The following is an 18,592-nucleotide window of genomic DNA, read 5'->3' as shown; positions in this document are numbered from 1 at the left end:
CACATATTATAGTTAGATGATAGTGGTCAACAAGCTCTTCAATTATTGTCCTCAATGGGTAGGCGGCACAAGCAGTCATGTAGGACACACTGTAGGAAAGTAAGAAACGTATTCACCCACTATAATTATGAAAACAGACAGACTGTAATTATGTATATTTGACTTGTGCTTTGTTTAGTTTTTTTCTTTCTCTGGATCCTAGAGCTTGTTGACCAAAGACATGTTCAGCACACCGCAATTGACAGTTAGCGAAGACAAAACGTGGCGGACATTTTTGACAGGTGAGGTAGATGGACACTGGACAAACATGCAACACAGAGGAGGGGGAGAGGGTGCTGATGGTGGTGGTGGGCCGGCTGCAAGATACCGTTGTATACAGGAATCCAATGACTGACTAATACAACTGCCAAGGAACGCTCCTTCCCTGAGAGAAAGAGTTGGTAGAAATGTCAGATTTCACAACATTTCAGTTTTGTTGGCTGTTTCACACAGGAGGCAATGTTTGGACTTTCTGTGGCTGTTCGAAGTCTCCGACACAGTAGCGGATTTAGGTGTCTGACACTATAATAAAGTAAAGCAGTGGCTCTCAAAGTGGGGCCCGGGACCCCTTGGGGGTTCCTTGAGGGGGCTCCAAATGGACTTTAAATGGAAATTTAAAGTGACGTATTTTCTATCAGTTACACACCCCATGACGCACCTTGAATTCATGGAGATTGTTTAGTTTTTGTAGCATTCATTCATTCATAGAATGTTCATGAATTCAAGGCTTCGTGGGGTGTGTAATTGATGGAAAATAAAGTCATGTTCTGGGTGAACGATTCCTTCAAGAACCGCTGTAGTAAAGCAACTCTGACCGCCTTAAAGCATACTGTTGTTGTAATGCATCTGAAGCGCTATAGCTGAAGCAACTGACATCACTTAGGCAGGCAGCACACAGCAGCTGGAGGGCCAAGCGGGCCAGGCATCAGCCAGGCCACCTTCCTTCCTCCTTACCCTCTCTTAGTTGGGTGAAATACTGTCATTACTCTTCCGTTCAGCTGGAGGGGGGTAGAACAAACAGTGGTGGTTGAGGAAAGAACAGCAAAAGCCTAGTCTATACTTTGTCGTGCTGTCAGTGTCGCTCGCCAAAAATAATTGATCCTCAACTCGTAATTCTAACCTAATGCTAATAATCAGTTATTTTGGGGCAAGTGACACTGTATTTATGACAAAGTATAAATTAAGCTTCATTTGTTAGAGGGAAACCAAACACCAAACAAGTTAGTCTCATGAAAGCAATTTGTGATATTAAAACATTACAGTCGAGTAGCCAAACCTCTTTATGCTGCCCTCGTTCAATTCAACTTTCATGAAAGGAAATGGCTGATAAGAAATGTGCCTCATTAATGCTGCAAAGCTTTATTCCATCCTCATCATGCACGATGCTTACGCTTGGATTATTTCATCACACAATGTGTGATGCCATATTTTGTATAACATATGTACGCCATAATGTATACAAAATAAATGGTTTGATACTTTCGTTGTCAACTCTCTTTCATGAAAACGTGTCAGTCAAAGAGGTTTGGCTTCGCTCCTATCCCCAAGACAACAGATAGAAGTCTTTTGAAGTGGAACACAAACGTTGCAAACGTTAGTACAAGGTGAGAGTAGGGGGGGGGGGGGGGGGCATGGTGTGTTTGACAGGGGTCATGCTTCATGCACAGTGAGTCGGCAGAGGGGGTGCCAAAGAGACACCAGGACAACCTTGGCATTAGGGGAGGATTTAAGGGCTAGCAGTTGCCGTCGTCGCAGAGGTTGGCCTCACAGAAGAACCGTGAGCCACGCTTAGCCGTGCGGGCTGTGAAGGGCACGCTCTTCAGTACTGTTTGGGGGGGGGGGGGGGGGAGAGAAGACACGTCACACCTGGAACACTGTCTGTCTGGGAGAAGGCTCACGTTACAAACAGCATCCATTATTGATGCAGCGGCCCTAATGTGCCTGCGGACACTAGGAATTTAAGAGCTACAAGAAGCTAAGTAACACACCCCTTCCTATGGAAGAGACACGTATTGTTGCTTCTGAGAGTTTGCGTTGTACAGAATGACGCCTAACTTGTGCTATGTTGCATGACGGAGCTGCGTGCCAAAAACAGCAGACCCACAAGCTCACACCGCGTTGCACCCGCAGAGCGCCGTGAGCTTGTACGTCTGCTATTTTCAGTGCACGACACAGTCGTGCCACGCAATAAGAATCGGGCACTTGTGAAGTGTCTTGTAATGTAATGTTAATGCATTGTAAATATTGTCATGGGTGATTATGTAATTGTTACAGTTACAGTAGCACTACTGGGAAGAAGCATTATCATGATTACAAACAAATGCCATTGACACAAACATTTAGATTATGTTCTCTTGTAAGCTTTGATTAATGACCGAGACACACATGGGTTAGTTGAGACACTGTCCTGAGGCTGTGGCTCCAGCAGATCCATCCGGGTCATATCTACATCTTCTCAGACCTACAGTAAGTACTCCACAACATGTCAAAAACTACACATAATTCCTATTCACAGTTGAGGCTCAATATACCCTACTTGTCACAGTTACACGGTAAAATTTGTAACTGGCTTTTTAAAACACGTGCGGGCTCCGGGCCGGGGTATCCCCAGGGCAGGAGTCCTTGAGGTGGTTCCAGGGGGTCCGACGTACTAACAGTCCCACACCCTACCCAAAACCCAAACCCTAAACCTAACCTCACAGGAAGCCACGGGTTAGTTTTAACCTGCCACCGGTTAGTTGTAACCTGCCCCGTTCCAGGGTGTCCCCAGGTAAATGATGGGTTACGTATAAACCAAATGGTCTCTTTTGGATCTGTAACTCCGATAATGTACAAATGGAACCAAATGGAGAGTAAACCTTACGGGTCGATTTGGCAGTGGTGAGTAAAGTAACTAAATACATTCAACTCAATTAAAGTACTTTACTATACAATTTTGAGGTATCCTTTTTTTACTTTACTGGAGAATGTTCAGTAGGCTACTTTTACTTCTGTAGATCTGCTATTTACAAGAGATCTTTTATACATTTTATAAATTACATTTGAAAACTTGTGAAGTCCATTCATTTAATTTAGAGAGAGTATTTCTACATTGCAGAATTGAAACTTTTACACAGTAAACATTATGTGACTGCCATTGGGTTCCATTTGAACATTCTGCAGAGTTAAACCAACACTGAGGATTTTGTGAAACGAAAACCCCGACCGCCCGCCGTGCCGCTACGTGCCGCTGCGGTCCAGATGCGGCGGCGTCTGCACCACGTAGCACAGGGTGCACTGCAGGGGCTTGGAGCTATGGATGACCACGGTCATTTTAGGCCTCCTGGGACTGCCGGGACCCACTACTACTACGCCGGGTCCCGGGCTCTGCATGGCGGCGGCGCTGCCCGGCCCACCTGTGATGATGTCCTCGATGGTGCCGTCCTTGCCCTCGTACACGGGCCGGTGGTCCTTGGCCTGCCGCTTGCGGAGCTCCGCGATGAGCTCCTGCTGCTGGTGCTTCTTCTTGTGGGTCTGGACCTGGGCGAGGAAAGAGACCCCATTCATTGATTGATTGATTGATTTCCATGGCTTCTCAGAGTGAGGTTACCATGATTAGTTATTTTCACCTGTCTGCTCATAGTGAGAGGAGAACAAAATGTTTGCAGCAGCAGCAGTACGGTTAGTGTTTTAGACATACTAACCTAACAGCCCGACAGGCATTAGTCCGACAACACCGGCAGGCAAAAATCGTGCTTTTCGACAACATACTAGGGCGTTTGAAACTTGAGTAGGACATAAATCTTAAGAGTTCATTGAAAGTCAAATTATTTTTTGGCAGCAATTATGCTACACGACACTTTAATGACAGCATAAACAAAAGCTTCATACAGAAGCAGCCAGTAAAGATCTGATCGGTGTTGTTAGCAATATACTGTATAGTTGTTCTTCATGTGACTAAGTTGTAGATGCCTGAACCAGTGTTGATTTTGGCTTTAGTTTAGTCATAGTCACATTTTAGTCATCTGAAATGTTTTAGTGTTAGTCTAGTTTTAGTCGACTAAATATCATAAGATTTTAGTCGACTAAATGTAAAGTTGATTTAGTCTACCAAAATGATGTGAGCTTGTAGATCTGCTATTTTCAGCATGCAACCAAGTGTAAAATGAGTTATACTGGATCTCTTGTCCACTGGTTCCTTCCTAGCATTTCAGTCTAGTTTTTATTTGTTGACGAAATTGTCAGTATATATTTAGTCTTAGTTTCAGTCATCATGGCTTAGTTTCCATTTAGTTTTCGTCAGTGAAAAAAGGTAGTCGACAAACATTTTTCGTCATGGTTTTAGTGGACGGAATCAACAGTGAAGCCTACCTTGGGGTCATGCTGCTTGGCCTCCTGAGCCAGGAGCTTCTCTCTCATGGCTTCCTCCTGCTTCTTCCTCTGCTCATTGTCTGCCACTGCATCCTGTACAACACAGAACATGGAGGCCATTCAGAGACTCCAATGAGACCAACTAAACACAGCAGCCGAGCCAACTGGAGGAAACAAAGTGACCCTTTTAGAACAGGAATCAGAGCAGAAGTTTAGCTGACAAAGGGAACACACATTTTGATGAACATAATCTGTCATCATCAATCCCTCTCTGTCTCATACACACACATGCACGCACGCACACACACACACACACACACACACACACACACACACACACACACACACACACACACACACACACACACATTAACGATAATTATTGTTAGCAGGGCTGCCAACTTTCAGCTGACATTTTTTTTAATGTTAATTAAATCCTAAAATGTATGAACTTATATTTTTATACGCCACATACTGTGTATGTGGATATACTGTACTATAGTATGTCATGTTTCATGGATTTCTACGACATACTATAGTGTGTTGTTTTTCCGGATTTTCGACGATGAAAAAAAGGCTGAAAATCTTGTTTTTCATGATTTTCGACGAGAATGTTTTTAAATAAAATTTTCAATTGGAAGAAAATCATGAAAAACGACGTAGTATAGTATGACATTTTTCATGGTTTTCGATGACATACTCTATACTCTATAGTATGTCGTTATTCATGATTCCCCCCCCCCCCCCCCCCCAAAAAAAAAGTAATAGCAATGATGTTTACTTTGTTTACTTTACTTGTTGTAGAAATTATGCCCTGCCCTGAAAAACTAAATGAATGACCTCTGTCCTAGTGTATAGCACTCTACTAATGTCCAGTAATAAAATCAATAATGTACTATACAGCTTCTGACAAATGAGTCGGCATTAGACCATAAGGCTGAGGGTACTATAATCTTTTTGCCAAAAACAGACAATCTTCAAACTCATAATGCATTGCAATGCCAATATCTGCTATTTTTGGCTAATCTCTGGTTAAAGGACTACAACAACAGTGATGGCACCGTGGGTGTGGTGGCTCACTGTTAAGACATTGGCCAGATGATCATGTGGTTGCAGGTTCAAACCTCACCAAGTCTTTCATACTCTTGACTTCAAAGCATGTTTTGAAGCCCATAATCCAGAAGAAACAGTTGAATAACTAAAGAAACGTGTGAAGGGTTGAAGGATCCCATAGGGGGGAGGGTCTGTCACTGATACCACAGCCTCTGCTGAGTCAGGGTGGCAGGTTGAAGGATCCCATAGGGGATAGGGTCTGTCACTGATACCACAGCCTCTGCTGAGTCAGGGTGGCAGGTTCAAGCCCCATATGAGCTGGCATGTATGAACTTTGTTTTGTGTGGGGGTCTGGTCACATGTTAACTACAGGAAGTGGATATAATCAGGTTGATTGAGAACATGGTGATGAGACTGAGCTGAGAATGTTTGTTTGTTCTGTTGTGGCAATGTCAGTAAGTAAATAGTTTGTTGAACACTTTAGTAATGATTCAGTGATTATATTTGGAGTGTGCAACTGTGCATGCTGTACATTGAATTGTGTTTTTGCTGTAAATGGGCAGACTTTGACACATTAGGCTACTTACACTGCCATTAGGTGTACTGTAGCCCTGTAGGTTATATTTACCACATGGACAACTGTATTATCTCAAAAACATAGTTTAAAATAGTGAAAATAGACAATCTACAAGTATTGCATCATGGCGAGCTTGTGAGCTTGTAGATCATCTTTCACTTTTTTTGCAACACTGTATGATGAAGTAGTGTTAATGTACGGTATGCTTATTTGTCTAATATTTTCACCCTTTCTTCAGTAAAATCCTGCCAGCTACATCACATCACCTGTTCCTTGGAAGAGTTGATGCAAAGATTGTGTTTTAGTTTTAGTTAATTTCCTACATTGACATGGGAATAGTATAATAGTCAATGATGTTATACAATGTCCTTATTATTTTTAAGTCATGTCATAATACTTTGTTTGCAGCATCTGTTTTTTGTGTTTGATTGATGTTTGTTGCAATAAATGCATGAAATGTTGTTGCGGTGGTGGAAAGGAACTAAGTAAATTTATTCAAGTACTGTACTTAAGTACAATTCTACTCCACTACATCAGTAGACAAATATTGTAGATTTTGCTTATTGCAAAACATACAATAATAATTTTACCATAGAGAATGCATTGGGCGTTTAAGTTAAATAACTCAGAATAAACTACAAAACATTTAAAAGTAAAAAGTTCCAGCATGTGTCTCAACAGTAAGCTGAATTATAAAAAGTGTGAATGGAGTTTCTAGGTGAAAGTGCTTATTTGACGTGCCACAATCTGCCATTATAAATTTCTCAAATTTGAAAGCACTATATTTCTAAAACTATGACACCTTTCAAAGATTCCTTTTCAGGCAAACATGTCCACCGTAAGATTAACCTAAGTAGGCTAGAATGGGGTTGGTAGGTTTAAGTATGTAGGACTAGTAGCATGCCAAAGTTTGTGCTATTGCCATAGAGAATGCATTGGGCGTTTAAGTTAAATAACTCCGAAACTACAAAACATTTCAAAGTAAAACGTTCCAGCATGTGTCTCCACAGTAAGCTGAATAATAAAAAGTGTGAATGGAGTTTCTAGGTGAAAGTGATTTTTTGACGTGCCAAAATCTGCCATTGAGCCCCATGTTAAAAGTCTCAAATTTGAGATAGGTTTGAATGGGGTTTCTAGGTGTAAGTATGTAGGACTAGTAGCATGCCAAAGTTATACTTTTCTCATATTTGGTTTCGGACGGCATACTATAGCATGTCGTTTTTCGTGATTTTGGTGGATTTGAAAAAAACATGATTTTGGGACACTATGTCAGAGCCAGGACTTGAACCTGCGGCCTCCTGATTCCCAGGCAGGCTCTGTACCCAGTGAGGCACTGTGCATGCTGTTCTCAAAAGGCCGAATAGATAATGACAGAAGAGCCAGTGACTTGTTTCCATTGTGGTTCATAAACATTCAAACGTCTAGAGATAAACAACAGCAAAAGAAACAATCGACAAATCTCCTGTTATTTTATTTTTTGTATTTTATTTTTGTATCAATGTTGTTACTCAAAGGGAACAGCAGACTGCATTGTGGCAGGTAGCAAGTAGCTCAGTGACTTAGTACACTGGCTGCATGATATGGAGGTTGTGGGTTCAAACCCCACTCAAATCTTTACTTGCCAAAATCTGCCATTGAGCCCCATTCTGAATTTCACAAATTTAAAAGCACTATATTTCTAAAACTATGAAACATTTCAAAGATTCCTTTTCAGGCAAACATGTCCACCGTAAGATGAACCTAAATAGGTTTGAATGGGGTTTCTAGGTGTAAGTATGTAGGACTAGTAGCATGCCAACGTTTGTGCTATTGCCATAGAGAATGCATTGGGCGTTTAAGTTAAATAACTCAGAAATTACAAAACATTTCAAAGTAAAACGTTCCAGCATGTGTCTCCACAGTAAGCTGAATAATAGAAAGTGTGAATGGAGTTTCTAGGTGAAAGTGATTTTTTGACGTGACAAAATCTGCCATTGAGCCCCATGTTAAAAGTCTCAAATTTGAAAGCACTATATTTCTAAAACTATGACACCTTTCAAAGATTCCTTTTCAGGCAAACATGTCCACCGTAAGATTAACCTAAGTAGGCTAGAATGGGGTTGGTAGGTTTAAGTATGTAGGACTAGTAGCATGCCAAAGTTTGTGCTATTGCCATAGAGAATGCATTGGGCGTTTAAGTTAAATAACTCCGAAACTACAAAACATTTCAAAGTAAAACGTTCCAGCATGTGTCTCCACAGTAAGCTGAATAATAAAAAGTGTGAATGGAGTTTCTAGGTGAAAGTGATTTTTTGACGTGCCAAAATCTGCCATTGAGCCCCATGTTAAAAGTCTCAAATTTGAAAGCACTATATTTCTAAAACTATGAAACATTTCAAAGATTCCTTTTCAGGCAAACTTGTGCACCGCAAGATGAACCTAAGTAGGCTAGAATGGGGTTGGTAGGTTTAAGTATGTAGGACTAGTAGCATGCCAAAGTTTGTGCTATTGCCATAGAGAATGCATTGGGCGTTTAAGTTAAATAACTCAGAAACTACAAAACATTTCAAAGTAAAACGTTCCAGCATGTGTCTCCACAGTAAGCTGAATAATAGAAAGTGTGAATGGAGTTTCTAGGTGAAAGTGATTTTTTGACGTGCCAAAATCTGCCATTGAGCCCCATGTTAAAAGTCTCAAATTTGAAAGCACTATATTTCTAAAACTATGACACCTTTCAAAGATTCCTTTTCAGGCAAACATGTCAACCGTAAGATTAACCTAAGTAGGCTAGAATGGGGTTGGTAGGTTTAAGTATGTAGGACTAGTAGCATGCCAAAGTTTGTGCTATTGCCATAGAGAATGCATTGGGCGTTTAGGTTAAATAACTCAGAAACTACAAAACATTTCAAAGTAAAACGTTCCAGCATGTGTCTCCACAGTAAGCTGAATAATAAAAAGTTTGAATGGAGTTTCTAGGTGAAAGTGATTTTTTGACGTGCCAAAATCTGCCATTGAGCCCCATGTTAAAAGTCTCAAATTTGAAAGCACTATATTTCTAAAACTATGACACCTTTCAAAGATTCCTTTTCAGGCAAACATGTCCACCGTAAGATGAACCTAAGTAGGCTAGAATGGGGTTGGTAGGTTTAAGTATGTAGGACTAGTAGCATGCCAAAGTTTGTGCTATTGCCATAGAGAATGCATTGGGCGTTTAAGTTAAATAACTCAGAAACTACAAAACATTTCAAAGTAAAACGTTCCAGCATGTGTCTCCACAGTAAGCTGAATAATAAAATGTGTGAATGGAGTTTCTAGGTGAAAGTGATTTTTTGACGTGCCAAAATCTGCCATTGAGCCCCATGTTAAAAGTCTCAAATTTGAAAGCACTATATTTCTAAAACTATGACACCTTTCAAAGATTCCTTTTCAGGCAAACATGTCCACCGCAAGATGAACCTAAGTAGGCTAGAATGGGGTTGGTAGGTTTAAGTATGTAGGACTAGTAGCATGCCAAAGTTTGTGCTATTGCCATAGAGAATGCATTGGGCGTTTAAGTTAAATAACTCAGAAACTACAAAACATTTCAAAGTAAAACGTTCCAGCATGTGTCTCCACAGTAAGCTGAATAATAAAATGTGTGAATGGAGTTTCTAGGTGAAAGTGATTTTTTGACGTGCCAAAATCTGCCATTGAGCCCCATGTTAAAAGTCTCAAATTTGAAAGCACTATATTTCTAAAACTATGACACCTTTCAAAGATTCCTTTTCAGGCAAACATGTCCACCGTAAGATGAACCTAAGTAGGCTAGAATGGGGTTGGTAGGTTTAAGTATGTAGGACTAGTAGCATGCCAAAGTTTGTGCTATTGCCATAGAGAATGCATTGGGCGTTTAAGTTAAATAACTCAGAAACTACAAAACATTTCAAAGTAAAACGTTCCAGCATGTGTCTCCACAGTAAGCTGAATAATAAAAAGTGTGAATGGAGTTTCTAGGTGAAAGTGATTTTTTGACGTGCCAAAATCTGCCATTGAGCCCCATGTTAAAAGTCTCAAATTTGAAAGCACTATATTTCTAAAACTATGAAACATTTCAAAGATTCCTTTTCAGGCAAACTTGTGCACCGCAAGATGAACCTAAGTAGGCTAGAATGGGGTTGGTAGGTTTAAGTATGTAGGACTAGTAGCATGCCAAAGTTTGTGCTATTGCCATAGAGAATGCATTGGGCGTTTAAATTAAATAACTCAGAAATTACAAAACATTTCAAAGTAAAACGTTCCAGCATGTGTCTCCACAGTAAGCTGAATAATAAAAAGTGTGAATGGAGTTTCTAGGTGAAAGTGATTTTTTGACGTGCCAAAATCTGCCATTGAGCCCCATGTTAAAAGTCTCAAATTTGAAAGGACTATATTTCTAAAACTATGACACCTTTCAAAGATTCCTTTTCAGGCAAACATGTCCACCGCAAGATGAACCTAAGTAGGCTAGAATGGGGTTGGTAGGTTTAAGTATGTAGGACTAGTAGCATGCCAAAGTTTGTGCTATTGCCATAGAGAATGCATTGGGCGTTTAAGTTAAATAACTCAGAAACTACAAAACATTTCAAAGTAAAACGTTCCAGCATGTGTCTCCACAGTAAGCTGAATAATAAAATGTGTGAATGGAGTTTCTAGGTGAAAGTGATTTTTTGACGTGCCAAAATCTGCCATTGAGCCCCATGTTAAAGTCTCAAATTTGAAAGCACTATATTTCTAAAACTATGACACCTTTCAAAGATTCCTTTTCAGGCAAACATGTCCACCGTAAGATGAACCTAAGTAGGCTAGAATGGGGTTGGTAGGTTTAAGTATGTAGGACTAGTAGCATGCCAAAGTTTGTGCTATTGCCATAGAGAATGCATTGGGCGTTTAAGTTAAATAACTCAGAAACTATAAAACATTTCAAAGTAAAACGTTCCAGCATGTGTCTCCACAGTAAGCTGAATAATAGAAAGTGTGAATGGAGTTTCTAGGTGAAAGTGATTTTTTGACGTGCCAAAATCTGCCATTGAGCCCCATGTTAAAAGTCTCAAATTTGAAAGCACTATATTTCTAAAACTATGAAACATTTCAAAGATTCCTTTTCAGGCAAACTTGTGCACCGCAAGATGAACCTAAGTAGGCTAGAATGGGGTTGGTAGGTTTAAGTATGTAGGACTAGTAGCATGCCAAAGTTTGTGCTATTGCCATAGAGAATGCATTGGGCGTTTAAGTTAAATAACTCAGAAACTACAAAACATTTCAAAGTAAAACGTTCCAGCATGTGTCTCCACAGTAAGCTGAATAATAGAAAGTGTGAATGGAGTTTCTAGGTGAAAGTGATTTTTTGACGTGCCAAAATCTGCCATTGAGCCCCATGTTAAAAGTCTCAAATTTGAAAGCACTATATTTCTAAAACTATGACACCTTTCAAAGATTCCTTTTCAGGCAAACATGTCCACTGTAAGATTAACCTAAGTAGGCTAGAATGGGGTTGGTAGGTTTAAGTATGTAGGACTAGTAGCATGCCAAAGTTTGTGCTATTGCCATAGAGAATGCATTGGGCGTTTAGGTTAAATAACTCAGAAACTACAAAACATTTCAAAGTAAAACGTTCCAGCATGTGTCTCCACAGTAAGCTGAATAATAAAAAGTTTGAATGGAGTTTCTAGGTGAAAGTGATTTTTTGACGTGCCAAAATCTGCCATTGAGCCCCATGTTAAAAGTCTCAAATTTGAAAGCACTATATTTCTAAAACTATGACACCTTTCAAAGATTCCTTTTCAGGCAAACATGTCCACCGTAAGATGAACCTAAGTAGGCTAGAATGGGGTTGGTAGGTTTAAGTATGTAGGACTAGTAGCATGCCAAAGTTTGTGCTATTGCCATAGAGAATGCATTGGGCGTTTAAGTTAAATAACTCAGAAACTACAAAACATTTCAAAGTAAAACGTTCCAGCATGTGTCTCCACAGTAAGCTGAATAATAAAAAGTGTGAATGGAGTTTCTAGGTGAAAGTGATTTTTTGACGTGCCAAAATCTGCCATTGAGCCCCATGTTAAAAGTCTCAAATTTGAAAGCACTATATTTCTAAAACTATGACACCTTTCAAAGATTCCTTTTCAGGCAAACATGTCCACCGTAAGATGAACCTAAGTAGGCTAGAATGGGGTTGGTAGGTTTAAGTATGTAGGACTAGTAGCATGCCAAAGTTTGTGCTATTGCCATAGAGAATGCATTGGGCGTTTAAGTTAAATAACTCAGAAACTACAAAACATTTCAAAGTAAAACGTTCCAGCATGTGTCTCCACAGTAAGCTGAATAATAAAAAGTGTGAATGGAGTTTCTAGGTGAAAGTGATTTTTTGACGTGCCAAAATCTGCCATTGAGCCCCATGTTAAAAGTCTCAAATTTGAAAGCACTATATTTCTAAAACTATGAAACATTTCAAAGATTCCTTTTCAGGCAAACTTGTGCACCGCAAGATGAACCTAAGTAGGCTAGAATGGGGTTGGTAGGTTTAAGTATGTAGGACTAGTAGCATGCCAAAGTTTGTGCTATGGCCATAGAGAATGCATTGGGCGTTTAAGTTAAATAACTCAGAAACTACAAAACATTTCAAAGTAAAACGTTCCAGCATGTGTCTCCACAGTAAGCTGAATAATAAAAAGTGTGAATGGAGTTTCTAGGTGAAAGTGATTTTTTGACGTGCCAAAATCTGCCATTGAGCCCCATGTTAAAAGTCTCAAATTTGAAAGCACTATATTTCTAAAACTATGACACCTTTCAAAGATTCCTTTTCAGGCAAACATGTCCACCGCAAGATGAACCTAAGTAGGCTAGAATGGGGTTGGTAGGTTTAAGTATGTAGGACTAGTAGCATGCCAAAGTTTGTGCTATTGCCATAGAGAATGCATTGGGCGTTTAAGTTAAATAACTCAGAAACTACAAAACATTTCAAAGTAAAACGTTCCAGCATGTGTCTCCACAGTAAGCTGAATAATAAAAAGTTTGAATGGAGTTTCTAGGTGAAAGTGATTTTTTGACGTGCCAAAATCTGCCATTGAGCCCCATGTTAAAAGTCTCAAATTTGAAAGCACTATATTTCTAAAACTATGACACCTTTCAAAGATTCCTTTTCAGGCAAACATGTCCACCGTAAGATGAACCTAAGTAGGCTAGAATGGGGTTGGTAGGTTTAAGTATGTAGGACTAGTAGCATGCCAAAGTTTGTGCTATTGCCATAGAGAATGCATTGGGCGTTTAAGTTAAATAACTCAGAAACTACAAAACATTTCAAAGTAAAACGTTCCAGCATGTGTCTCCACAGTAAGCTGAATAATAAAAAGTGTGAATGGAGTTTCTAGGTGAAAGTGATTTTTTGACGTGCCAAAATCTGCCATTGAGCCCCATGTTAAAAGTCTCAAATTTGAAAGCACTATATTTCTAAAACTATGAAACATTTCAAAGATTCCTTTTCAGGCAAACTTGTGCACCGCAAGATGAACCTAAGTAGGCTAGAATGGGGTTGGTAGGTTTAAGTATGTAGGACTAGTAGCATGCCAAAGTTTGTGCTATGGCCATAGAGAATGCATTGGGCGTTTAAGTTAAATAACTCAGAAACTACAAAACATTTCAAAGTAAAACGTTCCAGCATGTGTCTCCACAGTAAGCTGAATAATAAAAAGTGTGAATGGAGTTTCTAGGTGAAAGTGATTTTTTGACGTGCCAAAATCTGCCATTGAGCCCCATGTTAAAAGTCTCAAATTTGAAAGCACTATATTTCTAAAACTATGACACCTTTCAAAGATTCCTTTTCAGGCAAACATGTCCACCGCAAGATGAACCTAAGTAGGCTAGAATGGGGTTGGTAGGTTTAAGTATGTAGGACTAGTAGCATGCCAAAGTTTGTGCTATTGCCATAGAGAATGCATTGGGCGTTTAAGTTAAATAACTCAGAAACTACAAAACATTTCAAAGTAAAACGTTCCAGCATGTGTCTCCACAGTAAGCTGAATAATAAAAAGTGTGAATGGAGTTTCTAGGTGAAAGTGATTTTTTGACGTGCCAAAATCTGCCATTGAGCCCCATGTTAAAAGTCTCAAATTTGAAAGCACTATATTTCTAAAACTATGAAACATTTCAAAGATTCCTTTTCAGGCAAACTTGTGCACCGCAAGATGAACCTAAGTAGGCTAGAATGGGGTTGGTAGGTTTAAGTATGTAGGACTAGTAGCATGCCAAAGTTTGTGCTATTGCCATAGAGAATGCATTGGGCGTTTAAGTTAAATAACTCAGAAATTACAAAACATTTCAAAGTAAAACGTTCCAGCATGTGTCTCCACAGTAAGCTGAATAATAAAAAGTGTGAATGGAGTTTCTAGGTGAAAGTGATTTTTTGACGTGCCAAAATCTGCCATTGAGCCCCATGTTAAAAGTCTCAAATTTGAAAGCACTATATTTCTAAAACTATGACACCTTTCAAAGATTCCTTTTCAGGCAAACATGTCCACCGCAAGATGAACCTAAGTAGGCTAGAATGGGGTTGGTAGGTTTAAGTATGTAGGACTAGTAGCATGCCAAAGTTTGTGCTATTGCCATAGAGAATGCATTGGGCGTTTAAGTTAAATAACTCAGAAACTACAAAACATTTCAAAGTAAAACGTTCCAGCATGTGTCTCCACAGTAAGCTGAATAATAAAATGTGTGAATGGAGTTTCTAGGTGAAAGTGATTTTTTGACGTGCCAAAATCTGCCATTGAGCCCCATGTTAAAAGTCTCAAATTTGAAAGCACTATATTTCTAAAACTATGAAACATTTCAAAGATTCCTTTTCAGGCAAACTTGTGCACCCGAAGATGAACCTAAGTAGGCTAGAATGGGGTTGGTAGGTTTAAGTATGTAGGACTAGTAGCATGCCAAAGTTTGTGCTATTGCCATAGAGAATGCATTGGGCGTTTAAGTTAAATAACTCAGAAACTACAAAACATTTCAAAGTAAAACGTTCCAGCATGTGTCTCCACAGTAAGCTGAATAATAAAAAGTGTGAATGGAGTTTCTAGGTGAAAGTGATTTTTTGACGTGCCAAAATCTGCCATTGAGCCCCATGTTAAAAGTCTCAAATTTGAAAGCACTATATTTCTAAAACTATGACACCTTTCAAAGATTCCTTTTCAGGCAAACATGTCCACCGCAAGATGAACCTAAGTAGGCTAGAATGGGGTTGGTAGGTTTAAGTATGTAGGACTAGTAGCATGCCAAAGTTTGTGCTATTGCCATAGAGAATGCATTGGGCGTTTAAGTTAAATAACTCAGAAACTACAAAACATTTCAAAGTAAAACGTTCCAGCATGTGTCTCCACAGTAAGCTGAATAATAAAATGTGTGAATGGAGTTTCTAGGTGAAAGTGATTTTTTGACGTGCCAAAATCTGCCATTGAGCCCCATGTTAAAAGTCTCAAATTTGAAAGCACTATATTTCTAAAACTATGACACCTTTCAAAGATTCCTTTTCAGGCAAACATGTCCACCGTAAGATGAACCTAAGTAGGCTAGAATGGGGTTGGTAGGTTTAAGTATGTAGGACTAGTAGCATGCCAAAGTTTGTGCTATTGCCATAGAGAATGCATTGGGCGTTTAAGTTAAATAACTCAGAAACTACAAAACATTTCAAAGTAAAACGTTCCAGCATGTGTCTCCACAGTAAGCTGAATAATAAAAAGTGTGAATGGAGTTTCTAGGTGAAAGTGATTTTTTGACGTGCCAAAATCTGCCATTGAGCCCCATGTTAAAAGTCTCAAATTTGAAAGCACTATATTTCTAAAACTATGAAACATTTCAAAGATTCCTTTTCAGGCAAACTTGTGCACCGCAAGATGAACCTAAGTAGGCTAGAATGGGGTTGGTAGGTTTAAGTATGTAGGACTAGTAGCATGCCAAAGTTTGTGCTATTGCCATAGAGAATGCATTGGGCGTTTAAATTAAATAACTCAGAAATTACAAAACATTTCAAAGTAAAACGTTCCAGCATGTGTCTCCACAGTAAGCTGAATAATAAAAAGTGTGAATGGAGTTTCTAGGTGAAAGTGATTTTTTGACGTGCCAAAATCTGCCATTGAGCCCCATGTTAAAAGTCTCAAATTTGAAAGCACTATATTTCTAAAACTATGACACCTTTCAAAGATTCCTTTTCAGGCAAACATGTCCACCGCAAGATGAACCTAAGTAGGCTAGAATGGGGTTGGTAGGTTTAAGTATGTAGGACTAGTAGCATGCCAAAGTTTGTGCTATTGCCATAGAGAATGCATTGGGCGTTTAAGTTAAATAACTCAGAAACTACAAAACATTTCAAAGTAAAACGTTCCAGCATGTGTCTCCACAGTAAGCTGAATAATAAAATGTGTGAATGGAGTTTCTAGGTGAAAGTGATTTTTTGACGTGCCAAAATCTGCCATTGAGCCCCATGTTAAAAGTCTCAAATTTGAAAGCACTATATTTCTAAAACTATGAAACATTTCAAAGATTCCTTTTCAGGCAAACTTGTGCACCGCAAGATGAACCTAAGTAGGCTAGAATGGGGTTGGTAGGTTTAAGTATGTAGGACTAGTAGCATGCCAAAGTTTGTGCTATTGCCATAGAGAATGCATTGGGCGTTTAAGTTAAATAACTCAGAAACTACAAAACATTTCAAAGTAAAACGTTCCAGCATGTGTCTCCACAGTAAGCTGAATAATAAAAAGTGTGAATGGAGTTTCTAGGTGAAAGTGATTTTTTGACGTGCCAAAATCTGCCATTGAGCCCCATGTTAAAAGTCTCAAATTTGAAAGCACTATATTTCTAAAACTATGACACCTTTCAAAGATTCCTTTTCAGGCAAACATGTCCACCGCAAGATGAACCTAAGTAGGCTAGAATGGGGTTGGTAGGTTTAAGTATGTAGGACTAGTAGCATGCCAAAGTTTGTGCTATTGCCATAGAGAATGCATTGGGCGTTTAAGTTAAATAACTCAGAAACTACAAAACATTTCAAAGTAAAACGTTCCAGCATGTGTCTCCACAGTAAGCTGAATAATAAAATGTGTGAATGGAGTTTCTAGGTGAAAGTGATTTTTTGACGTGCCAAAATCTGCCATTGAGCCCCATGTTAAAAGTCTCAAATTTGAAAGCACTATATTTCTAAAACTATGAAACATTTCAAAGATTCCTTTTCAGGCAAACTTGTGCACCCGAAGATGAACCTAAGTAGGCTAGAATGGGGTTGGTAGGTTTAAGTATGTAGGACTAGTAGCATGCCAAAGTTTGTGCTATTGCCATAGAGAATGCATTGGGCGTTTAAGTTAAATAACTCAGAAACTACAAAACATTTCAAAGTAAAACGTTCCAGCATGTGTCTCCACAGTAAGCTGAATAATAAAAAGTGTGAATGGAGTTTCTAGGTGAAAGTGATTTTTTGACGTGCCAAAATCTGCCATTGAGCCCCATGTTAAAAGTCTCAAATTTGAAAGCACTATATTTCTAAAACTATGACACCTTTCAAAGATTCCTTTTCAGGCAAACATGTCCACCGCAAGATGAACCTAAGTAGGCTAGAATGGGGTTGGTAGGTTTAAGTATGTAGGACTAGTAGCATGCCAAAGTTTGTGCTATTGCCATAGAGAATGCATTGGGCGTTTAAGTTAAATAACTCAGAAACTACAAAACATTTCAAAGTAAAACGTTCCAGCATGTGTCTCCACAGTAAGCTGAATAATAAAATGTGTGAATGGAGTTTCTAGGTGAAAGTGATTTTTTGACGTGCCAAAATCTGCCATTGAGCCCCATGTTAAAAGTCTCAAATTTGAAAGCACTATATTTCTAAAACTATGACACCTTTCAAAGATTCCTTTTCAGGCAAACATGTCCACCGTAAGATGAACCTAAGTAGGCTAGAATGGGGTTGGTAGGTTTAAGTATGTAGGACTAGTAGCATGCCAAAGTTTGTGCTATTGCCATAGAGAATGCATTGGGCGTTTAAGTTAAATAACTCAGAAACTACAAAACATTTCAAAGTAAAACGTTCCAGCATGTGTCTCCACAGTAAGCTGAATAATAAAAAGTGTGAATGGAGTTTCTAGGTGAAAGTGATTTTTTGACGTGCCAAAATCTGCCATTGAGCCCCATGTTAAAAGTCTCAAATTTGAAAGCACTATATTTCTAAAACTATGAAACATTTCAAAGATTCCTTTTCAGGCAAACTTGTGCACCGCAAGATGAACCTAAGTAGGCTAGAATGGGGTTGGTAGGTTTAAGTATGTAGGACTAGTAGCATGCCAAAGTTTGTGCTATTGCCATAGAGAATGCATTGGGCGTTTAAATTAAATAACTCAGAAATTACAAAACATTTCAAAGTAAAACGTTCCAGCATGTGTCTCCACAGTAAGCTGAATAATAAAAAGTGTGAATGGAGTTTCTAGGTGAAAGTGATTTTTTGACGTGCCAAAATCTGCCATTGAGCCCCATGTTAAAAGTCTCAAATTTGAAAGCACTATATTTCTAAAACTATGACACCTTTCAAAGATTCCTTTTCAGGCAAACATGTCC

General features: G+C 39.0%; 1 protein-coding gene across 5 annotated transcripts in view; it reads right to left on the bottom strand.

Moving 5' to 3' along the window:
- fmnl3 (formin-like 3) overlaps window positions 1–18,592 on the bottom strand; it is an 81,234-nt gene that overhangs the window by 3,542 nt on the left and 59,100 nt on the right. For 3 of the 5 annotated variants that reach the window (XM_083768249.1, XM_083768250.1, XM_083768253.1), the window contains 3 exons: window positions 4,390–4,482; window positions 3,435–3,558; window positions 1,747–1,864 (listed from right to left, as the gene is read on the bottom strand). In XM_083768249.1, coding sequence (XP_083624375.1) covers window positions 1,773–1,864; window positions 3,435–3,558; window positions 4,390–4,482 — 309 coding nt within the window. In that variant the 3' untranslated portion in view covers window positions 1,747–1,772. Of the gene's footprint in view, window positions 1–993; window positions 1,038–1,746; window positions 1,865–3,434; window positions 3,559–4,389; window positions 4,483–18,592 lie in introns of all 5 variants that reach the window. The other 2 variants (XM_083768252.1, XM_083768251.1) reach the window with 2 other exon arrangements.

The sequence above is a fragment of the Protomyctophum parallelum genome (genome assembly GCF_964188405.1).
Source record: "Protomyctophum parallelum genome assembly, chromosome: 7".
NCBI lineage: Eukaryota > Metazoa > Chordata > Actinopteri > Myctophiformes > Myctophidae > Protomyctophum > Protomyctophum parallelum.
The sequence above is the reverse complement of the archived record's forward strand: the minus strand, read 5'-3'. Positions and strand labels throughout refer to the sequence as shown.